This window comes from Excalfactoria chinensis, chromosome 5 (assembly GCF_039878825.1).
Source record: "Excalfactoria chinensis isolate bCotChi1 chromosome 5, bCotChi1.hap2, whole genome shotgun sequence".
Lineage (NCBI taxonomy): Eukaryota > Metazoa > Chordata > Aves > Galliformes > Phasianidae > Excalfactoria > Excalfactoria chinensis.
The window spans coordinates 54,476,576-54,497,665 of record NC_092829.1 but is presented as its reverse complement, the minus strand read 5'-3'; the positions used below and the strand labels follow the sequence as shown (position 1 = coordinate 54,497,665).

Here is a 21,090-nt window from a genome sequence, read left to right as displayed (position 1 = left end):
CATACCCTGCGGGGGAGGTGCAGGCCCATTGATCAAGCTGTACACCCGGTGCCAGGCTCGCACGCTGCACACGCAGGCAGTAAGGCTGCACGCTTCGGCTCGCCCAGCCGGGGCACCGCGCGTCCCATCACTGCGCCGTACAGCCGCTGGGAGCGCTGCAGCCCCGGGGTGGGGGGGGGCGGTCCTTCCCTCCGGCCCGGGGCGGTGCGGCCATGCGGGTGGGCAGCTGGGCGAGGGGGGTTCCGCACCGGGTGACTCTGTGCGGGGCCACGGAGCGGCGCTGCCGGCGGCTGCTGGCGGAGGGGGCGGTGGGGGGAGGCGCGGAGGCCGGGGCGGCCGTGCTGGTGCCGCTGTGCTCCGTGCGGGGCCGCCCCGCTCTGCTCTACACGCTGCGCTGCAGCCGTCTGCGCGGGCCCTACGGCGGCGATGTGAGGTAGTGCGGGGGGAGCAGGGGGGGGTTATGGGGCGGGGACCCCCCTCCCCAAACGGCCCTGCCGCAGCGCCGCCCCTTCCCCTCCCCCCCCCCATCAACCCCGTTGCAGCTTCCCCGGGGGGAAACGGGAGGCGGCGGACGGCGGAGCGGAGGGCACCGCGCTGCGAGAGGCGCGGGAGGAGCTGGGGCTGAACCTGCGGGAGGACAGAGTCTGGGGGCGGCTGCGAGGGCTGCCCGAGAGGAGGGTACGGAGCGGGGAAACGCACAGGGACATTGGGGATAGCGCGGGGACATGGGGACACGAGGGGGACCTGGGGACGTGGAGACGGCACAGGGACGTGGGGGCTTGGACAGAGCGATGGGAGGGGACAGTGCATGGGGCAGAATGAGGACAGGGACAGTATGGGGACACTGCGAACAGAATGGGGATTTGGGGGTAACTGCAGCGGGACATGGGGACATTGGGGACAGAATGGTGGCGTAATGGACAGGGGGACACTGGGGACAGAGTGGAGACGGTGTGGGGGATATTGGGAACAATATAGAGACGTCAAAGGGACACTGGGACGGAACGGGTACACGGGACGTGTCTGTGCTAGAGAGTGTTTTGATGTTGTTGAGCTCCGGGCTGGCGATAAGTTGAGAACAGCAGCTGTCCCCATAGCTGACCCTTTCAAAAGGGTGACGTCGGGAACAGCGCAGGGACACAGGTGGTGTGGCGGGGTTACAAGGACTAATGGGGATGTGACAGGGACGCGGGGGGTCGGGCTGGGTGGTTGGGAACAAAGTGTAACTGGGTGCGCTGGGGACACCGTGTGGCTGGGAATTGGAACAGAGATGAGCGGGGCCAAGGTGACGGGGACACTGGGGACACAGCGGAGATGGGGCGAGATTGGTAACGTTGGTGGGGATACGGGGATGGAGTGTCTGGGGACGGGGACATTGGGGTTCAGGGAGGATGGGGCTGGGAGGTGGGACTGTGGGGTCTGAGAACAGCGTGACAGGATGGGGAGCGGGGCAGTGCAGCCACATGGGTGGGCATGGGGTGGCTGGGGATGAGGTGGCAGGAATGTGGTGGGTTTGGGATGGGACACGTGGGGACAGGGAAGTGGGGTGGCTGCAGCACAGTGCCGTTTATCGCTCTGTCCCTCTGCCATGTGCTCCCTGCCAGAACGGGATGCTCGTCGTCCCCGTGGTGGCCAACCTGGGACCCCTGGAGGACCTGACGCTGTCCCCAAACCCTGACGAGGTGGGTGACCCCCCTACCCTTCGTCCCCATCTCTGATGCCACCCACGTGTGTCCCCCCAACCCTCTTCCTGCCTCTGCAGGTGGCAGAGGTCTTCACTCTGCCCCTGGAGCACCTCCTGCTGGAAGAGAACCAGGGCTACACCCATTTCCGCACTGCGGGTCGCTACGGCTACACTCTGCCCGTCTTCCTCAACGGCCCCCACCGCATCTGGGGGCTGACAGCCATCATCACTGAGCTAACGCTGGAGCTGCTGGCACCCGACCTGTACTGCAGAAAGACCCACGTGCCTGCCTACGGCATCACTGCTCCCCAAAAAAGGGCTTGAGCTGCATTTTGGAAGGAGCCGAGGCTCTGGGGGGTGAGGGGTTTGGGGCTGGAAGGTGTTGGGGTGGAGGGTGGTTTCACCCACTGTGCCCTTGGTTGATGTTTCTCGCTGTGACTTTAGTAAAAAGCCATGTTTCAAACCACTTCAGTTGCAGCAGTGTTTATTAAGGAGCCCCAAGAGTGGGCAAGAACCCACTGGGAGCAGCGAAAGCATGTTGCCACTGCTGCCACCACTCCGACCTCCTCATGCTGAGGCCGCTCGTGCTTTGGCCTCTCCAAAGCGCCGCATCCTGTCCTCCAGCTCTGGCCGAAAGTGGCGGATGAGACCCTGGGTTGAGCAAACAAAGTGGAGTCGGTGAGGCTGAGATCCGAGCCCCTCAGGTCCCACTGCCATCCCAAAGCCCTGCGCTCACCTGCACAGGCCAAGCGGCACCGTCACCCAGCGCACAGATGGTGTGGCCTTCAATCTGCTTGCTGATCTCCCACAGTGCGTCGATCTCAGCTGCCTGTGCGTCACCCCGCACGAAGCGGGCCATCACCTTGTTCATCCAGTCAACACCTGTGGGGACAGGGACACGGTGACGGGCTCTGTGACACAGTGACGGGCCCTGTGACACAGTGATGGACCCCGTGGCACAGCCCCACGCTCACCTTCCCGGCAGGGGGTGCACTGCCCACAGCTCTCGTGCTTGTAGAACTCGATGAGACGAGCGATTGCTTTGACAATGTCAGTCTGAGGAGGAAGGAGACACACTCAGGGGACACCCATTCAGGGGAGGGGGCAGCCTGGGGAGGGCTCACCCTGTACCGATTTATCCATGACAATGACGGCAGCTGTTCCGAGCCCACTCTGCGCCTGCACCAGGGAATCGAAGTCCATCAGCACAGTCTCACACACCGACTTTGGGAGCAGTGGGGTGGAGGAGCCCCCCGGGATGACAGCCAGCAGGTTGTCCCAGCCACCACGGACGCCCCCTGCCAGGAAAGAGGGGACACGCTGAGCCGGGCCCAACAGGACCGTCCCGTTGGGTCTGAGCGTGGTGCTTACCAGCATGCTTCTCTATGAGCTCCTTCAGCGGCACTGACATCTCCTCCTCCACTGTGCAGGGGTGGTTGACGTGGCCGGAGATGTTGAAAAGCTTTGTCCCGGAGTTGCGCTCGCGCCCAAAGCCAGCAAACCAGGCACCACCACGTCGGCAGATGGTGGGGGCCACAGCCACCGTCTCCACATTGGCCACCGTGGTGGGACAGCCAAAGACTCCTGTCGGGAACCAAGAGCTGTGAGTGGTACCAGAGGGAATTAGGGGAGTGGAGATGGGCAGAAAGGCTCCAGGACGTACCCACGTCCGCAGGAAAGGGTGGCTTGAGGCGTGGTTTGCCCTGCTTGCCCTCGATGGACTCAATGAGTGCTGTCTCCTCGCCACAGATGTATGCCCCAGCACCCCTCACCACGAAGACATCAAAGGCGTAGTCAGAACCGCAGGCATTCTTCCCCAGAAACCCAGCCTCGTATGCTTCCCTGATGGCCACCTGAGGAGGGGACAAGGGGAAGATAGCAGCAGGGGATGTCCCCACACGCATCACGCTGCATCCACGGCACCCACCTGCAGGTTGGAGGCCTCATTGTAGAACTCGCCACGGATGTAGATGTAGGCGGCACGGGCACCCATGGCACGGCCGGCCACCAGGCAGCCCTCCACCAGCTTGTGTGGGTCGTGCCTCATGATCTCACGGTCCTTGCAGGTTCCTGGTTCCCCCTCATCGGCGTTCACCACCAGGTACTTGGGTCTGACGGGACGTGGTGTCAGTGTCAGCACCCCGTCCCATCTCCCAGCTCCACATCCCCATGTCCCCCATAATCACAGAATCGCCAAGGTTGGAAAAGACCTACGAGATCATCCCTCCGCTCCATCTCCCCACTACCCCCCCCCCGTCCCCACCGTGTTCCCAGTGTCCCTAAGTGATCCCATCCCCTCTCAGCCCCCTCCCACTCTCCTCAGTGCTCCAATTACTTTGTCCCCAATCGCTCCCTTCCCCACCCTGTGCCTGCACACCCTGTACCCCAATGTCACTTTGTTCCCCATCTCCCAGTCACATGATGTCCCCTGTCCTTGTGTCCCCAGACCTCTCTGTCCCCACTGCCTGCATTCACTACAGTCCCATCTCCCAACCCTGTGTCCCCCAATGTCCCTTTATCACTCCTTTTCCCTCTCCCCAAGTAGGGGACAGTAGGTGTCCCCTACTCCCCACGTCCCTGTTCCCAAGCCCCCTCCTGGCCCTCCAGCATCACAGCGCCCCCAACCAGCCCAGCCCCTCTGCCCCCTCCTCTCTGCATCCTCCACGTCCCCGCCCCCCCCCCGTCCCAACGCCCACCTGCCATCGGGCGGTTTGTTCATGAAGCTCCACTTGAGGCCGGTAGGGAAGCCGGCCCCCCCGCGGCCCCGCAGCCCCGAGGCCTTGATCTCACCCAGGATCCAGTCGACGCCCTTCAGCAGGATCTCCTTGGTCTTGTACCAGTCTCCCCGCCGCAGCGCTCCCTGCAGCCTAAAGGCGCGGCACGGCGGCTGTGAGCACCCGCCCCCCCCGCAGCCCCCGTTCCTCTCCCGGTTCCCGCTGCCCACCTCCACTCGTGCCGCCCATAGAGATTGGTGAAGATGCGGTCCTCGTCCTTCAGAGAGCCGAACTGCGTCTTCTTCGGCGCCGTCTGAGGAGAAGGGAGGAGCTCAGCGCGGCCCCGAGCCCGGAACCGAGCCGAGCGATGGCCGCGGCGCTCACCGAGAAGCCGGCGGTGGCGGCGGGGAGGCGGCGCAGGGCCCTGAGCTGCCGGGCGGCCATGACGCTCCGCCGCCACCTTCAGGCGCCCCCCGGTGCGTCGCGCGGGTGTGGCGTCATCGGAGAGCGCCGCGCTTTGATGACGTCACCGAAGCCGGCCGGGGGTCAGGGGGCGCGGGGCGGGCGGTGGGCTTCGCCCCGCGGTGTGAGGATGCCGCGGCCTTCCCGCAGCCGACCCCGCGCTCGGGGATCCCCGCGGCCCCATCCCGGCTCTCGGGTCCCGGTTCTCCCATCCCCGGGCCCCGCTGCGCTCCCACCCAGGGCCCCCCGCGGTCTCGTTGTCCGGTGTCGATGTCTCGGCTCGTGTATCCCGGCCGCCGGATCCGGTTTCCCCGCCGCAATCTCACCCCGGCACTGGGGGATCGGATTCGGAGCCCGGAGGTTGGGGAGCGAGCGCTGAGCACCGGGCGGGAGCCGGCATGTTCCTGTTCATCCGCGGCCCCCAGCGCCCAGCCCCCGGCAGCCCCCTGCCCTCCCCCTGCCGAGCAACCCCCGCGGTAAAACGGGGCCACCGGAGAGCTGGGGGGGGGCGGCGGAGCGGCGAGGAGCCCCGGCTGCCCCCCGCTAACGGGCAGGTAATGGGGGGGTACGAGAAGGACGCGGGGAGGGGGGGGCGACAGGGGTCGGGCGGTAACGCCGTCCCCCCTGGAGGGGAACAGCTGGGCGGCTCCTCCACATCTGGAGCGGCGTGGCCGAGCAGGGCATAATCCGGGGGATTATGTGTGTGTGTGCGGGCAGCGTGCGGCCCCCCCGCCCCCCCCCGCCCCCCGCCTTGCCCTGCATATCCCGAGATATTCCATAAAAACCGTAAATCCCCACGCAGCCTCTGTTACTATAAAAAAACCCCGTCCTGGCGCGGCCGGGCCACAGCGGCGGCCCCCCAGGACTGCGCCAGGCGGCCCCCCGGGGGGGACCGGTTATGCCTGGGCACCCCCCGGCCATGGGCAACTGCACCAAGACCCCCGAGCGGAGGCTCTCCAAGGTAAGGCCGAAGTGCAGGGGGGTGCTCGGGGGCTGCGCCGGGCTTCCTACTGCCCTTCTGCTCTGCCTGCAGGATGGGAAGCAGCGCTCCGGCCCCCCCGGTCCCCAGGACGGTGAGGAGCTGGCGGAGGCTGCGCAATCACCGCCGTTGCAGAGCTACTCGGTGCTGCATGGGCTTGTGGGGCCGGCGTGCATCTTCATCCGGCAGAGCATTGCCATCACACAGCTGGTATGCGAATGTCGTACCCCCCTGGGACGCATCCTTTGGGGTCACTGCCCTCACAGCTGCCCACTGGTGCGGATCTGGGGTGGCCGTGGGGAGGGAGCCATCCTCCAGCCTCTGTTCTTTTTGCCAGGACCGGGAGCTGCGGCCGGAGGAGATTGAAGGTGAAGCGTGGGGATGTGCCCCCAGGCTGGGTCCTTGTGCTGCCAGGGGTGCTGCTCTGGCGTGGGGTCTCACCCATACCCATTCCCCTTGGTCCCCATCCCAGTTCCCATCTTGCCACCCGTCCTGTTTGATCCCTGTTTCTCCACACGTTCCCCTCACTTTCTGTCCCGGTCCCCATCTCAGCACCTGTTTCCCTCCCTTCCCATCCCTGTTCCTGTTTATCTCGGTCCCCATCACAGCACTTGTTCCTTGCAGTCCCCATCCTAGTACCCGTCTCACCACCCGTTCCTGTTCATTGCCATCCCAGCCCCCGTTTCACCACCCGTTCCCCTTGGTCCTCATCCCAGTCCCCATCTCAGCACCTATTCCACTGGGTTCCCGTCCCAGTCCCCATTGTGCCATCTATCCTGCTTGGTCCCTCTCTTGATATCCATTCCCCTTAATTCCTGTCCCAGTCCACATCTTGCCACGCGTTCTCCTTTGTCCCCACCTCACCACCTGTTCCTCTCAGTCCCCATCCCAGTCCCCATCTTGGCACCTCTTCTTCTGTGTCCCCCGCCCTTGTCCCTACCGTGCCTCTTATTCTGCTCTGTCCCCATCTTGCACCCTGTCTCACTCAATCTTCATCTCACTGCCCGTTCCCCTTGTTCCCCGTCCTGGTCCCCATCTCAGCACCTTTTCCACTGGATCCCCATCTCAGTCCCCATTGTGTCACCCATCCCACTCAGTCCTCATCTCAACGCCTGTTTCCTTGGGTCCCCATCTCAGTCTCCATCTCAGCACCCATTCCCCCTTAGTTTTCATCCTGGTACCCGTCTCTCTGCCCATTGCCATTAATCCCCATTGCAACCTCTGCCCCGTTCCATTGGGTCCCCATCCCAGTCACCACTGTGCCGTCCATCCCACTTGGTTGCCTTTTTTCCTTGAGTGCATCCCAGTCTCCATCTCATCGTGTTTTCTCCTGGCTCCCTACCCCAGTTCCCATGTTCTCAACGTGCCACCTTTCCTGCTTTGTCCCCATCTTGGCACCCGTTCTCTTCAGTCCCCATCCTGGTCCCCATCTCAGCACCTGTTCCACTGGCTCCCTATCCCAGTTCCCATTGTGCCACCTTTCCCATTCAGTCCCCGTCTTCACACCCATTCTCTTCAGCTCCCACGCTGGTCCCCATCTCAGCATCTATCCCTCACAGTCCCTGTCTGAGTGCCTGCTCCCTTCATCCTCACCTTGCCGCTTGTCCTGCCCCCACCTGTGGGGTGCCCTCAGGGCTGTCCCTGGGTGTCACCGTTCTCCCTGTGCCGTCCCCAGAGTTGAAGCAAGCCTTCAAGGAGTTTGACAAGGACCGTGACGGCTACATCAGCTACAAGGACCTGGGCGAATGCATGCGCACCATGGGCTACATGCCCACCGAGATGGAGCTCATTGAGCTGTCCCAGCAGATCAGTAGGTGCTAGGACAGGGGGGAGGAACCCCATACTCCCATGGTGGTACCACCCCCACTGACCTGTAATCCCCCTTCGGTTCCCCCAGCAGGTGGCAAAGTGGATTTTGATGACTTTGTGGAGCTGATGGGCCCGAAGATGCTGGCGGAGACGGCGGACATGATTGGGATCAAGGAACTGCGCGATGCCTTCCGCGAGGTGAGGGCTGTGAGCAGCAGGGCAGGGCTGGGGGGTGCAGTGCTGGGAGCGCACCGGTGATGCTGGGTCCCCTCTGGGGCAGTTCGACACCAATGGGGACGGGCAGATCAGCATGGCAGAGCTGCGGGAGGCCATGAGGAAGCTGCTGGGGCAGCAGCTCAACTACCGCGAGGTGGACGAGATCCTCAAGGACGTGGATCTCAACGGGGACGGCCTGGTGGACTTTGAAGGTAACGGGGGTGAGGGTGAAGGAGGGGGAGACCCTACTGATCCCGGCTTTAACTGGGGGACGATGGAGCCAACATTGAGAGGGGAGGGCGGGATGCGAGCCCCTATAGCCAGCTTTATTCGGGGTTTAATGCTGTGGTTCTTTGCAGAGTTTGTGCGGATGATGTCGCGCTGAAGGGCCGGGAGCCGCCGCCGTGCCTTACCGGGAGGAGGAGCCTTCCCGGGCCTGCGCTGCCCCTCCGGGGAGGGGGGAGCTCCGGTCGCGGACCCCTGGGGTCGTGGGTTGGCAGCTCTGCCGGTTCCCAATGAAGCTGTGTGCCGCCGGGTGCCGTGTGCCCGTCCGTTGAGTGCCGGGGGAGGCCTGGGGCCCTCGCGGTGGAGGGGTGTGGGGGGGGGGGGGGTGCGGGACGCCGCGCGTCTCCATGGCGACGAGAGAACGGCGCGCCGTGTTTGCGTATTGGCGGCGTGCGGATCGTGACGTCATCGCCGCGCCCCGCCGAGAGCGCAGGCCGGCTCCGATCGTGCCGTCGACCAATCGGCGCCGCCGGGCCGAGCCGCCTGACCAATCAGCTGTTAGGAGGCGGGAGGGAGGGGGGGGGCTCGCCCCGCTCGGCCGCTCGCTTCCGTCTTCTCCGCACGGCGGCCGCCGCTCGGGACGGAGACCGCTCGGAGCGGTGCGGGGATGTCCTACAAACCCATCGCGCCCGCCCCCAGCGCCAGCCCCGCCCCGGGGCCCGCCGCCACGGCCGCCGGTGAGAGGAGCCCCCGGGGGGCGGCGAACCGTGGGTAGAGCGGGGGTGGGGGAAGAAGAGGGTTAAGGAGGGGCACGAGGCCTGAAGGGGGCGGCGGGGCGTAAGGGAGAGGGACGGAAAGTGAGGAGGGGACGCGGGCAGTCACGGGCTGAGGGAGGGAGCGGACGGCGCCGGGGCGGCCCGAGCGGGGCGCAGGGCCTGAGGAGAGCCGGGCTTGAGGGGGTGACGGGGCCTGAGGAGGAGGACGGGACCCGGAGGAGGGCCGGACCCGGTCAGAAGGAGGGCCGGACCCGGTGTCGCTCCCCGCAGCTCCCAGCGTCCCTTCGCCGTCCGCCTTCCGCCCGCTCTTCAACGACTTCGGGCCGCCCTCCATGGGCTACGTGCAGGTGAGGCCGCGGGGCAGGGGCAGGCGAGGGGAGGGCGGCGTGGGCCGACGCTGAGCCCCCCCCTCCTATCCCTCCCCCCCGCGCCTCCCCTGTCAGAGCATGAAGCCGCCCGGCGCGCCGGGCTCGCAGAGCACCTACAGCGACCTTCTCTCTGTCATCGAGGAGATGGGCAGGGAGATCCGGCCCACCTACGCCGGCAGCAAGAGCGCCATGGAGCGGCTCAAGCGGGGTACCGAGCCGGGGGGTGGCCCTCTGTCTACCTTTCCCCCCCCCGTGCCCGGCCCTCAGTGCCTTAACTTGTGTCCCCCGCCCCACTCAGGGATCATCCACGCGCGGGCGCTGGTTCGGGAGTGCCTGGCCGAGACAGAGCGCAACGCCCGCACGTGACAGCAGCCCCCCGCCCCCCCACCCCCGTCCCCCCGAGCCCCGCCGGTGGCTCCCCCCGAGCGGGGCCACCCCCGGGGCTCCCCCCCGCCCCAACCCTCCGGCTTTTATAAATAAAGGACGTGCTGCATCCCTCCCGTTCAAGGAAATTCTCCTTCCAACCCCCGATTTCCCCACCTATAGCGCTCCGTTTTAATTTCCCGGTCCGCCGCCCCCCCGCCTCTGACGTCCCCTCTGATGTCACCCCCCCCCCCCGCTGTACCACCTCCTGACGTCAGCGGGCGCCCCCCACACCGTGACGTCACAAAGCGCGGGGCCGGCTCAGAGCGGCGCAGGTTCGGAAGGGGCTGAGCGCAGCCGAAGGGAACCGAAAGGAACCGAAGGGTTACGGAAAGAGCCGAAGGGAGACGAGCGCGCGGCCGAGCGGGCGGGGGGCGCGTTGCTATGGCAGCGGGGAGGGCCCGGCCGAAGCGGGCCGGGCCGGGGCCGGGTTAACGGCGGAGGGCCGCGGAGCCCCCAAGCCCCTTCCCCCAAGCCCGGCGCCATGCTGATCAAGGAGTACCACATCCTGCTGCCCATGAGCCTGGAGGAGTACCAGGTAGCGCAGCTCTACATGATCCAGGTGCGGCTGGGGCCTGGGCTGCGGCCCGGGGGGGGGGGGGGGGGGTCGGGTGGGGGATTGTGTGGGGCCCGGGATCGTGTGGAGCCTTGGGGGTGTGTGGGGGGGGGGGTGCAGGAATGTGGGGCTTAGGGTGGAGGTCAGGGGGTTCGAGGCTGAGGGATATGGGGTCAGTACGGAGCTTGGGGGTTGAGGGTGGTCTGGGAGATTGTCTGGGGTCTGGAGGTGTCTTACGGAGTCTGGGGGAGTGCAGGAGGATGAGGCAGAAAGTGAGGGTTAGGGCTGAGCTGGGGGTTGTGGGTTGTGGGCGTCTGGGAAGCTGTGGAATTATGGGGCTGAGAGAGAGGGGGTCAGGGTGATTCAGAGCTGGAGGGGCTGCTTCTGGGTAGTATGGAGCTCGGGGGTTGTATGGGGTCCTGGGAGTCATATGGGGTCTGGGAGAGTGTGGGAGCCTAGGGCTGAGGGTGGAGACTGGGGGGGGTTTGGGGCTGAGGGGTATGGGGGAGAACAGGGCTGTGGGGTTGAGGGTGGGTCAGCGTGTTGTGGGATCAGAGATCTGAAGTGGTGGGGGTTAAGAGTATAGGGATACGAGGGCAGTGTGGAGCCTGAGGGGTATAGGAACGCAGGGCTGGGGATTGGGGGCTGAGGAGGGTGCGGGGTTGGGGGCTTGGGGAATGGAGTTGTTGTGGAAATAGAATGTGGAGGCATGGGGTTGAGCCTGTTTTTCAGAGCGCAGAGTGAAGTGGGGGTCTTGGGAATAGCTGGGGGTCTTGGGAATAGCTATGGGGCTGAGGTGGGGGTGCAGGGTGAGGAATGGGCTGGGGGGAGGGGGCACGGAGGGGGGGGGGTTAGACCTGGAGCTGGGAAGATGCCAGGATTTGGGGTGCTGGGGCTCAGCCCACCCTCACCCTGCAGAAGAAAAGCCGTGAGGAATCAAGCGGCGAGGGCAGCGGGGTGGAGATCCTGGCTAACCGCCCCTACAGCGACGGTCCCGGCGGCAGCGGACAGTATACCCATAAGGTCTACCATGTGGGCTCCCACATCCCCAGCTGGTTTCGGGCCCTGCTGCCCAAAGCTGCTCTGCAGGTGGAGGAGGAGTCCTGGAATGCGTACCCCTACACCCGCACCAGGTGGGACCCCGTAGGAATGTAGGCTCGGGGCTGCCCGCTGGGCTCAGCCTCATCCCCGTGCTTCCTGTAGGTACACCTGTCCCTTTGTGGAGAAGTTTTCCATCGAGATTGAGACGTACTACCGGCCAGATGCCGGCCAGCAGACCAATATTTTCAACCTGAGTGCTGCTGAGAAGAGGCAGAGGATCTTAGGTGTGTGCAGTGGGGGCATGAGGCAGGATCTGGGGCTTTCTCTGCTAACCTTGTGCTTTAGGGACAGGTTAAGTTATCCTTGTAGGGGAAAGTGCCCATACCCAGAGCTCCCTGCCCAGTCCTGTGGATCAGCTGGAGGCAGGGAGCTGGGGAATCGTGTCCCCATTTTGTCTTCTGCTTCTCCTGCCCCCCAGGGCTCTGCACAGTGTCGTTCCCTGTTCCCAGCCCCCCCTGTGCTGGGTACCTGGGGCAGGCTGTTCCCCCTGGGGACACGTTTGTCCCCCCATTGCTGCCTGTTCCCATTCCTGGCAGTGTCAACACGGTTGTTTTGGGCGCTGGAGCGCAGCGCGTCATGCTCTACTCCTAAAATGGAGACCTAAAATAGGCACTCGGAGGAAATGATTCATCTGACCTATTTCTCTCATTGGCTCTCACAGCATTGGGGATGTCCGGCTGGGACGCTGGTGGCACGGCCAAGGCGGGAGACAAATTTTGTCCCTGCCGCCATGACCAGCAGGCAGTGAGCAGAGCTCTGAGCTGCCTTGTTTGGCCTTGTCCTCTGCACACCCCCCCTCCCGTGCCCCTGGGGTCACTGCTGTCGTACTCCAGCTGCCAAATCCCCATGCTAATGCGCCTATGTGTGTCAGCCCAGCTCTTAGCCTGACCACCCCCCCGCCTCCACCTCTTGCTGCTGCTCCTTGAGGCAGCAGCTCTGACCCCCGTGTAAGCACAGTCCCCAGAGGCTCAAGGAGACATAGAGGTGTGTCCCATCTTGAGCGCACGGTGTGTGGAAATGATTCGCAGGGTGCCGCCAGCCTTTTTCCTCACCCTTTTTTTTTCCTTCTACCCCAGACACCATTGATATTGTGCGTGACCCCATCTCTCCTGGGGAGTATAAACCTGAGGAGGACCCCAAACTCTACCGCTCCGCCAAGACAGGCCGGGGCCCTCTGGGGGATAACTGGCTGGAGGCAGCCAGCAGTGGGCCGCTGATGTGTGCCTACAAGCTGTGCAAGGTGGAGTTCCGCTACTGGGGGATGCAGTCCAAGATTGAGCAGTTCATCCACGATGTTGGTGAGCGTGGGGCGATGGTGGTGAGCCCAAGCCCTGTGGGGATGGTGGGTTTTTTGGTAGGTGGGGGCCATGTCTTGCTCACTCCCCCTGCTTCAGGCTTGCGCAAAGTCATGCTGCGTGCCCACCGCCAGGCTTGGTGCTGGCAGGACGAGTGGACTGACCTGACCATGGAGGACATCCGGCAGCTGGAGGAGGAGACAGCGCGGATGCTGGCACAGAAAATGTCCAAGTGTGGTGAGGCTGAGGAGCCCTCCACTGCTGGGCCCTGCCCTGAGGGGCGGCCAGAGCCAGGAGGTGCCAGCAGGCAGGAGGGCGCCGAGGCTCAGGGGACTGCCGACATCTCCCCCGATGATAGCTTTGCCAAGCAGTGGTCCACATCTTCACGTTCTTCCTACTCTTCTCAGCACGGAGGTGAGAATGGGAGGAATGTGGGACCCCTGGGTCCTGTGGCTGCTGCTTGTCTCTGACAGAGATGCATCAGGACCCTTCTTTCCTGCCCCAGTGGGTGGCTTTGAATGTCCCAAAGCTCTGGGTGGCTCTGGGTGCATGAGCAGTACTGTTGGGCAGGAGTAGGGGCTTGCTGCCTTCAGTGCTGACCCTGTGCTGCTGGCAGGTGGAGTGTCTCCTCAGAGCCTGTCTGAGTGGCGAATGCAGAACATTGCCCGTGACTCTGAGAACAGCTCCGAGGAGGAGTTCTTTGATGCCCACGGTATGGCAGAGCAGCCCTGCAGCACAGCAATGTGCTACATCTGCCCTGTTGGGTTTTGGTGGGTCACAGGGGCATGGGCTCACCCATAGCTCTCTCCCTGCCACCACAGAGGATCTGTCTGACAGCGATGAGGTCTTTGCCAAAGAGATGACCAAGTGGAGCTCTAACGACTTCTTGGACACGCTGGAGCGGCCAGCAGAGCTGGACGAGAATCTGGGTGAGCAGGATGCGTGCGGTCTACCCGAACCCTGCGTGGACACCCCAGCTTGCTCACCACTGATGTGTGCTCGCAGGGGAGGGACCTAGCACCTCCAGAACAGATGGCAAAGAACAGCCAGCATCCAGCTTCTCTGAGGTGTGTGAGATGTTCACCCCATCCCTTGTAGCCCCTGGCCGGGTCCCCGGCATGGGAGCAGACAGGAGTGCTCTCCTCCTGCAGGGCAGCTCAGCTGAGAGCACGGCGCAGGCGTGCCGGATCCACGTGCTCTTCCTCATCCTCCACAGTGGCAACATCCTGGATCAGGGAGGGGGAGAACTGGGCTCCAAGCAGGCAGATGTGCAGACGTTGGCTGCCACCTTTGATGCTGTCACCCGTGTCCACTTCCCCGAGGCACTGGGACATGTGGCATTGCGCCTGGTGCCCTGCCCGCCCATCTGTGCCGCTGCCTATGCACTGGTCTCCAAGTGAGGATGGAGAGAGAGGGCTGTCCCCACGCAAGGCACCCCCAGGAGGGAGGTGGTGGGCTCAGGGAGGGGTTTCCCAGAGAAGTGAGCATTGCGGGACGGATTGGGGACATGGGGCAGCCCCGCTGACCCATCCTCATGTCTCCCCCAGGCTCAGCCCTTACAGCCATGACCGGGACAGCCTATCCAGCAGTCAGGACCACATCCCACTGGCGGCCCTCCCGCTGCTGGCCACCTCCTCAGGGAGCTACCAGCATGCTGTGGGCAACGTCATCACCCGTGCCAACCAGGCCTATGCCGCCTTCCTGCACTCTGCTGAGGGCACCGGCTTCTGTGGCCAGGTGAGAGGGGTAGGGGATTGGGGGAGGCTTTGCCCTGGATTCTGGCTGGGCCTTGGCTCCCACTGGGATGGTTTTTGTGCTGTCTGCAGGTAGTGCTGCTTGGAGACTGTGTGGGAGGCATCCTAGGCTTCGATGCGCTGTGCCAAAGCCGGACAGGTGCTGGGGGCAGCCGGAGCAGCAGCCGCCGTGGCAGCCTGGTGGGTGCCTCTTTTTTTAAAACTACCAACCAGATTGACAGCATCTGGCTGCTCGCTGATTCTTCTTGTCCACCTGCAGAGCACAGAGCCCATCTCCCCTGAACTGTGTGGCACACGGGACCCACTGGCCGACGGGGTGGACACAGCAGTGGGCCAGGCCAGCCCTGAGCCAGGGGACAGCCAGCATCAAGGTTCCGCGTGCAGGTGAGAGCAAGGGACCCGTGGGAGAGCCAGCACCCCCCATGCAATCTTTGTGCTTTATGTGAACAACGAATTCCCCATCAGTGCCTGGAGGAAGCATTGCACAGGTGCAGCAGTGCCGTGCTTGGGCTCCCCTGCTCCCAGCAGCTCCTCTGGGCTAAGTGGGCTGTAGTGGGCACAGCAGTGCCATTCCTGTGCCCACTGGCTCTGCTGTTGTAGCCCACAGCCTGGCGATACCCCACTGGAGGCAGAGGCACCACGGAACAGTGCTGCAGCACAGGATGGGGCAGAGAGCACCAGCACCCGCCTTGACTTTAAGGTATCCGGCTTCTTCCTCTTCGGCTCCCCGCTGGGGCTGGTGCTCGCGCTGCGCAAGACCGTCATGCCTGCTCTGGATGGTGAGGAGCCCCGTCGGCTGTGGCACAAGCCCCCACGCCTCCCTGTGGGGCTCAAGCCCTTGTCCTCAATCATGCTCCCTTCTGCTTGAGCCCCCTTGGACCTTCCCACATGGCTCTGCTTTCGTTTTTCGCATTGTGGCTGTATGCATCTCAGTACTGGCGCATGCCTTGAGCATCCCCTCTGTGCCACTGGTATCCTGGCTTTGTCTCTTTGTCCTCTCCTCCCGCTGGGTCCTGCTTTCAACTCCCTGTGCCCTCAGTCCTCCTGACTGTATGTCACCCTGCCAACACCCCTATCTCTCCCCCAGTGGCCCAGCTGCGTCCTGCCTGCGAGCAGATCTACAACCTCTTCCATGCTGCCGACCCCTGCGCCTCCCGCCTGGAGCCCCTCCTGGCCAAAGCCTTCCATGCTGTGCCACCGCTCAGCGTGCCCCGCTACCAGAAGTACCCTCTGGGTGACGGCACCTCCTCACTGCTGGGTGAGTGGCCTTGGGGGCTAGCATCCCCATAGTGGGGGGCTATGGGTGGCCTGACTCAGCGCTGTCTGCAGCGGAGGCCCTGCAGATGCACTCTGCCCTCTTCCTGCCTGAGGTGGACCTGGCTGCTCCCCCCACTCCCACCGGCAGCTTTGGGGGGGGTTTCTGGAGGGGAAGCGAGCCGGGAGACCCCCCTACGCCTGCCAGCACCAGCGAAGTCGTCAAGAGTGAGTGCCATCACCACCATCCGTAGGCACAAGGGACTGGAGTGGCTTGAGCCCCTGAAATGGGGCCAGGCTGTGGGGTGAGGCCCGGGGATGGACTGATCAGAGCTCTCTGTGCAGTCCTGGAGCGCTGGTGGGGCCTGAAGCGCATCGACTACTCGCTGTACTGCCCTGACGCGCTGACTGCCTTCCCTACCATCACCCTGCCTCACCTCTTCCACGCCAGCTACTGGGAGTCCTCCGATGTGGTGGCCTTCATCCTGCGCCAGGTAGGGCACACGTGGCAGGGCGGGCAGCGTGCTCAGCCAGCTCGGGCTGAACTGTGCAGCATCCCCTGGCCAGGTGATGGAGAAGGAGGGCCCGCAGCCGGCTGAGAGTGAGGAGAGCTCCATCTACAGCCCCGCGTTCCCCCGGGAGAAGTGGCAGCGCAAACGCACCCAAGTGAAGATCCGGGTATGGGCACCCTAGGGCTGCGTCGGGCTCAAGCTGTCCCCAGGTGCTGGGGGGTGATGCAGCCAGGAGGGTTTGCTCCCATCCTGGCGGACTCCACATGCCGCTTCTGGGGGGCTTTTCTGGTTGCCACGTGCTGCTGAGCCCTGTGTGTTCCTGCAGAACGTGACGGCCAACCACCGGGCCAGCGACGTCATCGTCTGTGAGGGCAAAGCACAGGTCCTCAGCGGGCGCTTCATGTATGGCCCCCTGGATGTGGTGACATTGACAGGAGAGAAGGTACTGCCGGGACATCCCCGGGGCCCTGGTGAATGGCAGGGAACAGTGCTGGTGCTAACTGCACCTAAATGGAAGGGCAGTAGGGACCAGGACTCCATAGGACCTCATGGGATGGTGGGAGAGGATAGTGATGGCTTACAGACTGGGACCGTGGTCTTTTTGCCCTTACTCAGGTGGACATCTACATCATGACGCAGCCACTGTCGGGGAAATGGCTGTACTATGGCACGGAGGTGACGAGTGGCAGTGGACGCCTAACCTTCACCATCCCTCAGGACAAGGCCCTGGCCATCGGCATCTACCCTGTGCGCATGGTGGTCAGGTGAGATGTTGGCCTCATGCTTCTAGTGGGGTCACCTCCCCTCCAGTGGGCTGAGCCAGTACTGAGCCTCGCTGCTGTCCCATCCCAGGGGGGACCACAGCTACGCAGAGGCATTCTTGACAGTGGTGGCCCGGGGCACTGAGTCGGTGGTGTTCAGCATCGATGGTTCCTTCACTGCCAGTGTCTCCATCATGGGCAGTGACCCCAAAGTGCGGGCAGGAGCCGTTGATGTCGTACGGTAAGTGCTTTTCATACAAGGACAGCCAGCTTTGTGCAGTGACAACCCCGTGGGAGCACCAGATCCATCCCAGGGTGTCCTGCTGTGACGTGACACAGCTTGGCCTGCAGACCAAAGTTTTGCAACCTGCTCAGTTAAGTTGGGAGGTTCTTGGTGGCTTCCGGCCCGCTTTTCAGGTGGGCCCCAGGTGACAATGTGTATCATATGTGCCCTGGTGTACCAGGCACTGGCAGGACTCGGGTTACATGATCATCTATGTGACGGGGCGCCCCGACATGCAGAAGCACCGCGTGGTGGCCTGGCTCTCCCAGCACAACTTCCCCCACGGTGCCGTCTCCTTCTGCGATGGGCTCACCCACGACCCCCTCCGCCAGAAAGCAGCCTTCCTGCAGAGCCTGCGCTCCGAGGTGAGGCTGGGATGCCAACCCCAGGCTGGTGGGGAGGCTCTGTCCCCATCTTCATGCTCCTCTCCTTGTGCAGGCAGAGATCACCATCGTTGCTGGCTACGGCTCCACCAAGGACGTCTCAGTCTACAGCTCCCTGGGGCTGGCACCAGCACACATCTACATCGTGGGCCGTGCTGTCAAGAAGTTCCACAACCAGTGCCAGGTAGGGCAACGGGGCTGGGGCTGCTAGAGCGGTGCTATGCCCTCACTGGGGTCTCACGCTGTCCCCGTGTCTCACAGTTCCTGTCTGAGGGCTACGTGGCCCACCTGGCCCAGCTGGAGGCCGCTGCCCTGGTGCACTCCCCCAAAGGACCCCCTCGGCCTGTGCTGGGCAAAGGCACCTACGGCTGCCCGGCGCCCGTCGATTTCCTCCGCAAGCAGAGCCAGCTCCTGCGCTCGCGGGGCTCCAGCCAGGCAGAGCGGGACGGGGGCCCCCTGCCTGCCCGTGTCAAGCCCCGCAGTGTCAGCCTCAAGCTGGAGGGTGAGGAGTGAGCCCCTGCCATTTTGCCCCCTCCCAGACACAGTCTTCGTTTCCCATCGCGGAGTTGGAGCTGACAGTGTGGAAGGTGCTGCACTCTGATACTGCGGGGCACGGCCACACTGCTCTGAGCCACCCCGGGGGCTGGAATGACCCCCTCTGGGCTGAGCCCCCCTGGGTCCCACCTGCTGCCCCCAAGCTCTGCCTCTACCCAGCTGCCCCGATCCCTGCTGGCAGTGCCCTGCAGGGTTTGCTGCCCAGCCAGCTCTGAGGTTTGGGGTGCTGCCCCCAGGTCCCATTCACTTTTCTCTGCCCTAGGTGTGAATGGTGGTGGGGTAGGCACAGAGCCCCCTCCCTGCACCCTTGTATTTATTTCTGTTCAGTGTTGTGGGGGGCGAGGGAAGGGCTGAGATTAAAACAAACAACAACAACAAAACAAAAGAAACTGTTCCTCTGTTCTGTTTGTTTCATTGTGAAATAAAGCGATGTAACGCAGAGCTGCTGGGGCTGCCTGTCTGCTCTGTACCCCCACAGCCTCAGGGTGATGCTGGCCCAGGTGCCCCACGGAGAGTGGTGGCACCCAACTGCTCTTATTTGCCTTTTGGTTTTAGCTGGTTATCTCCAACAGCACTTGTTCTACACGACCAGGTGTCTTTCTTTGACGAGTTTTACTTGTGTTTATCTCAGTATAGCATGATCACGGCTTTATATACGCAGTGGAAACAAAGCAGTTCAGATAAAAAGTTTACGGCTCTGCTGCGATGCAGTACAAAGGAAATGCAGCTGCAAGCCTTGCGAAGTGGCAATGCAGGATGTGGCACAGAGGGCAGGAGATGGGGCACAGCCTCGGCATTGGAGCTCTCGCAGCCATTAATGGGCTCACCTAGACCCACACAGCACGGCTCAGCCCAACAGAAAGGATAAAAACCAAACAAGGAATACAAAGCAGCGTGGAAGAGCGTCGGCTTGGCCTCGTTTCCTCCACTGGATTTCCCACCGTTGTGCCACTGGGTGCAGTCTGGGGCTCACTGAGGAGATCCACGCTTCTATTGCCATCCAATGGTCCAGCACTTAACCCTGCGCCTTCAGCGCCACGCCGAACTCCCCCGCGCCTTCCGCTGACTTCCAATAAACGTTGTATTAAACATTAATAAACACGGATAACCATTCCACATGTGGAATATCTAACAGAACCTGGCCCGGAGAGCGTGGTGGTCTCTACTGCGAGAAGATGCCCTTGAAGCGGATCTTGTCCTCTGCATCCTTCTGGCGCAGGCGTGCCTCCAGGCTGCGTAGCTCCTTGCTGACCACGGGGCGCAGTGACGGGTCCAGTGCCAGCACCTTGGCGAAGTCAGCCTGCGCCTCGGCCACGTTCCACACGGCCGCGTGAGCCTTGCCCCGCTTGAAGTAGGCTTTGACGTTGTCTGCGGGGAAGGAAACGTCAGCTGGGGAGCACGCGGGCCTCCCTGGTGCAGCGCGTGCAGCCGGCACGGCTCCTTACCCTCGTACTTGTTGAGGATGGAGGAGCAGTGGTCCAGCACCTCGTAGTACTCCTCATTCTGCAGCTTGCACTGGCAGTAATTCAGCAGCAGTGGGGTGATCTTCTGGTCCAGCTCGATCCAGTCCGGAGAGCCGGGTTGCTCCTGCGGGACGGGAGGGCAGAGTGAGCCCCGACGCTGGCAGAAGGATGGCAGGATCCCGAGGGACGGGGGAGCCCACCTTCATCTGCAGGTTCTTGAGGCAGGCGATGGCATCGTAGTACTTGGTGGCTGCCTCCTGCACCTTGCCCTGCCGGTACAGCTCGTTGCCCTCCTGGTGGATCAGGGGCACGGCCTGCAGCTTCTCCTCATCCGTCATGGCCCAGGGGTCCTGCTGGTAGGAGCCAGGCTCCTCCACCTGCACGCACACGGTCAAAAGGCTGCCGTGGGGCAGAGCCCGTCAGCGACCCCAGGGTTCCCGCTCACCTTGAGCACCTCGATGTCGAAGATGAGGGGCTGGGGGTTCTTTTGCAGCTCGTCCAGGTCGGGGTACCCCAGCGAGTAGTGCTCGTGCAGCTGGGCGACGCTGCAGCAGTGCCGCTGCCCCTCCAGGGGGTCCTTCCCCGCCGCGATGTTGCGCAGGCTCTTGGCCACCAGGGGGTACAGCACCACGTGCTGGAGGCGAGGGGGGCTCAGTGGCCACGCCCACAACGCATCAAGCCACGCCCCCCGTGAGACAACCACGTTCCCAACGGCACCGAAGCCACGCCCACAAACAGTCAAGCCACGCCCCCATCCGGACAAGGCCCCGCCCCCGCCCACCAAGCCCCGCCCCCGCCCACCAAGCCCCGCCCCCTTCCGGCCGCACCTTGGGCTCGCAGCGGAAGCGGGCGCGCTCCCCGGGCCGCATGGTGCGCAGTATGGCCTCCCACACGGGCAGCTTGAACTTCTTGCCGACGATCAGCTCCATGGGCTTGCCCCGCGCCCTGCTGTCATCCAGCACCTCCTCCTCGGCTCCGCACCGCAGCGTCCGGTAGTGGAAGGTGGCCTGAGCGTGTAGGCCGCGCGTCACCGTGGCGACCGGCTCCGCTGCGGCGCATGCGCGTTCCCCCCCTCCCCCCCCCCCCTCCCCGCGGCCCGGCGCTGACCTTGGTGCCGTCGCGGAAGTCAGGCGTGGGCCCGGTGCCGTCCCGCAGCACCTCCTTGTACACACCGTCCGCCCGCAGCTGCTCCGCCATCGTCCGCCGCCTCCGCCCGCCCGCCGGCCGCTTCCGGAGCACGAAGGCCGCCCCGCGGCGCCCCCTGCCGGCGGGAGGTGCGAGCGGCTCCTCCCAGCGGGAAGGTCCGGCCGCGCGTCGTGCCCGGCGGCGGGCGGTGCCGGTACCGACACGCGGACACTCGGCCGGACACTGGGCTCCGTGCCCGTTGTGCAGCCGGGATGCTCCGCGTCCGGCTCCTTGTCCTCCGTGACCCCCCGCTCGTCGTGCTGCTCTCACTGAGCCCCCTTCTCTCACAGCCCGTTGTGGCACTGCGGGAATCCCGCTCGGTACCGACACCG

The 21,090-nt window shown here is 64.0% G+C and overlaps 6 protein-coding genes across 9 annotated transcripts; 4 read left to right on the top strand and 2 right to left on the bottom strand.

The window, feature by feature from the left end:
- Positions 1–212: 212 nt before the first annotated feature.
- On the top strand, positions 213–2,144 carry NUDT8 (nudix hydrolase 8). Its single transcript, XM_072338112.1, has 4 exons — positions 213–433; positions 543–678; positions 1,605–1,682; positions 1,763–2,144. The coding sequence occupies exons 1-4, from the start codon at positions 213–215 to the stop codon at positions 2,006–2,008; spliced, it is 681 nt and encodes a 226-aa protein (XP_072194213.1). The 3' UTR covers positions 2,009–2,144.
- A 7-nt stretch (positions 2,145–2,151) lies between these two features.
- NDUFV1 (NADH:ubiquinone oxidoreductase core subunit V1) lies at positions 2,152–4,907 on the bottom strand. The gene is made up of 10 exons (XM_072338079.1): positions 4,783–4,907; positions 4,629–4,711; positions 4,381–4,551; positions 3,612–3,795; positions 3,348–3,537; positions 3,056–3,268; positions 2,816–2,982; positions 2,659–2,740; positions 2,421–2,566; positions 2,152–2,335 (listed from the first exon to the last, which is right to left on the bottom strand). The coding sequence occupies exons 1-10, from the start codon at positions 4,840–4,842 to the stop codon at positions 2,252–2,254; spliced, it is 1,380 nt and encodes a 459-aa protein (XP_072194180.1). The 5' UTR covers positions 4,843–4,907; the 3' UTR covers positions 2,152–2,251.
- A 29-nt stretch (positions 4,908–4,936) lies between these two features.
- Positions 4,937–8,399, top strand: CABP2 (calcium binding protein 2). Of its 3 annotated transcripts, XM_072338105.1 has the most exons (8): positions 5,275–5,414; positions 5,663–5,821; positions 5,894–6,049; positions 6,177–6,207; positions 7,515–7,649; positions 7,737–7,846; positions 7,929–8,076; positions 8,224–8,399. In XM_072338105.1, exons 2-8 carry the CDS (start codon positions 5,759–5,761, stop codon positions 8,247–8,249), a joined length of 669 nt encoding a protein of 222 aa, XP_072194206.1. In that variant the 5' UTR covers positions 5,275–5,414; positions 5,663–5,758; the 3' UTR covers positions 8,250–8,399. The 3 variants fall into 3 exon arrangements, with proteins under 3 accessions (XP_072194205.1, XP_072194204.1, XP_072194206.1); XM_072338104.1 differs by lacking the exon at positions 5,663–5,821 and having other exon boundaries at positions 4,937–5,414; positions 7,740–7,846; XM_072338103.1 differs by lacking the exon at positions 5,663–5,821 and having other exon boundaries at positions 4,939–5,414.
- A 251-nt stretch (positions 8,400–8,650) lies between these two features.
- CDK2AP2 (cyclin dependent kinase 2 associated protein 2) lies at positions 8,651–9,618 on the top strand. Its single transcript, XM_072338136.1, has 4 exons — positions 8,651–8,826; positions 9,136–9,212; positions 9,309–9,441; positions 9,532–9,618. Exons 1-4 carry the CDS (start codon positions 8,757–8,759, stop codon positions 9,597–9,599), a joined length of 348 nt encoding a protein of 115 aa, XP_072194237.1. The 5' UTR covers positions 8,651–8,756; the 3' UTR covers positions 9,600–9,618.
- A 265-nt stretch (positions 9,619–9,883) lies between these two features.
- On the top strand, positions 9,884–18,551 carry PITPNM1 (phosphatidylinositol transfer protein membrane associated 1). The gene is made up of 23 exons (XM_072337985.1): positions 9,884–10,218; positions 11,131–11,345; positions 11,416–11,537; positions 12,390–12,611; positions 12,708–13,022; positions 13,225–13,320; positions 13,430–13,537; positions 13,614–13,675; positions 13,760–14,004; positions 14,156–14,345; positions 14,435–14,542; positions 14,622–14,746; positions 14,963–15,141; positions 15,450–15,620; positions 15,692–15,844; positions 15,962–16,110; positions 16,184–16,294; positions 16,454–16,570; positions 16,744–16,892; positions 16,981–17,130; positions 17,354–17,537; positions 17,611–17,739; positions 17,817–18,551. The coding sequence occupies exons 1-23, from the start codon at positions 10,141–10,143 to the stop codon at positions 18,066–18,068; spliced, it is 3,630 nt and encodes a 1,209-aa protein (XP_072194086.1). The 5' UTR covers positions 9,884–10,140; the 3' UTR covers positions 18,069–18,551.
- Positions 18,552–18,703: 152 nt separating this feature from the next.
- AIP (AHR interacting HSP90 co-chaperone) lies at positions 18,704–20,895 on the bottom strand. 2 transcript variants are annotated; one of them, XM_072338045.1, is made up of 7 exons: positions 20,681–20,895; positions 20,401–20,580; positions 20,019–20,207; positions 19,774–19,950; positions 19,556–19,697; positions 19,249–19,478; positions 18,704–19,176 (listed from the first exon to the last, which is right to left on the bottom strand). In XM_072338045.1, the coding sequence occupies exons 1-6, from the start codon at positions 20,768–20,770 to the stop codon at positions 19,273–19,275; spliced, it is 984 nt and encodes a 327-aa protein (XP_072194146.1). In that variant the 5' UTR covers positions 20,771–20,895; the 3' UTR covers positions 18,704–19,176; positions 19,249–19,272. The 2 variants fall into 2 exon arrangements, with proteins under 2 accessions (XP_072194146.1, XP_072194145.1); XM_072338044.1 differs by having other exon boundaries at positions 18,704–19,478.
- Positions 20,896–21,090: the final 195 nt, after the last annotated feature.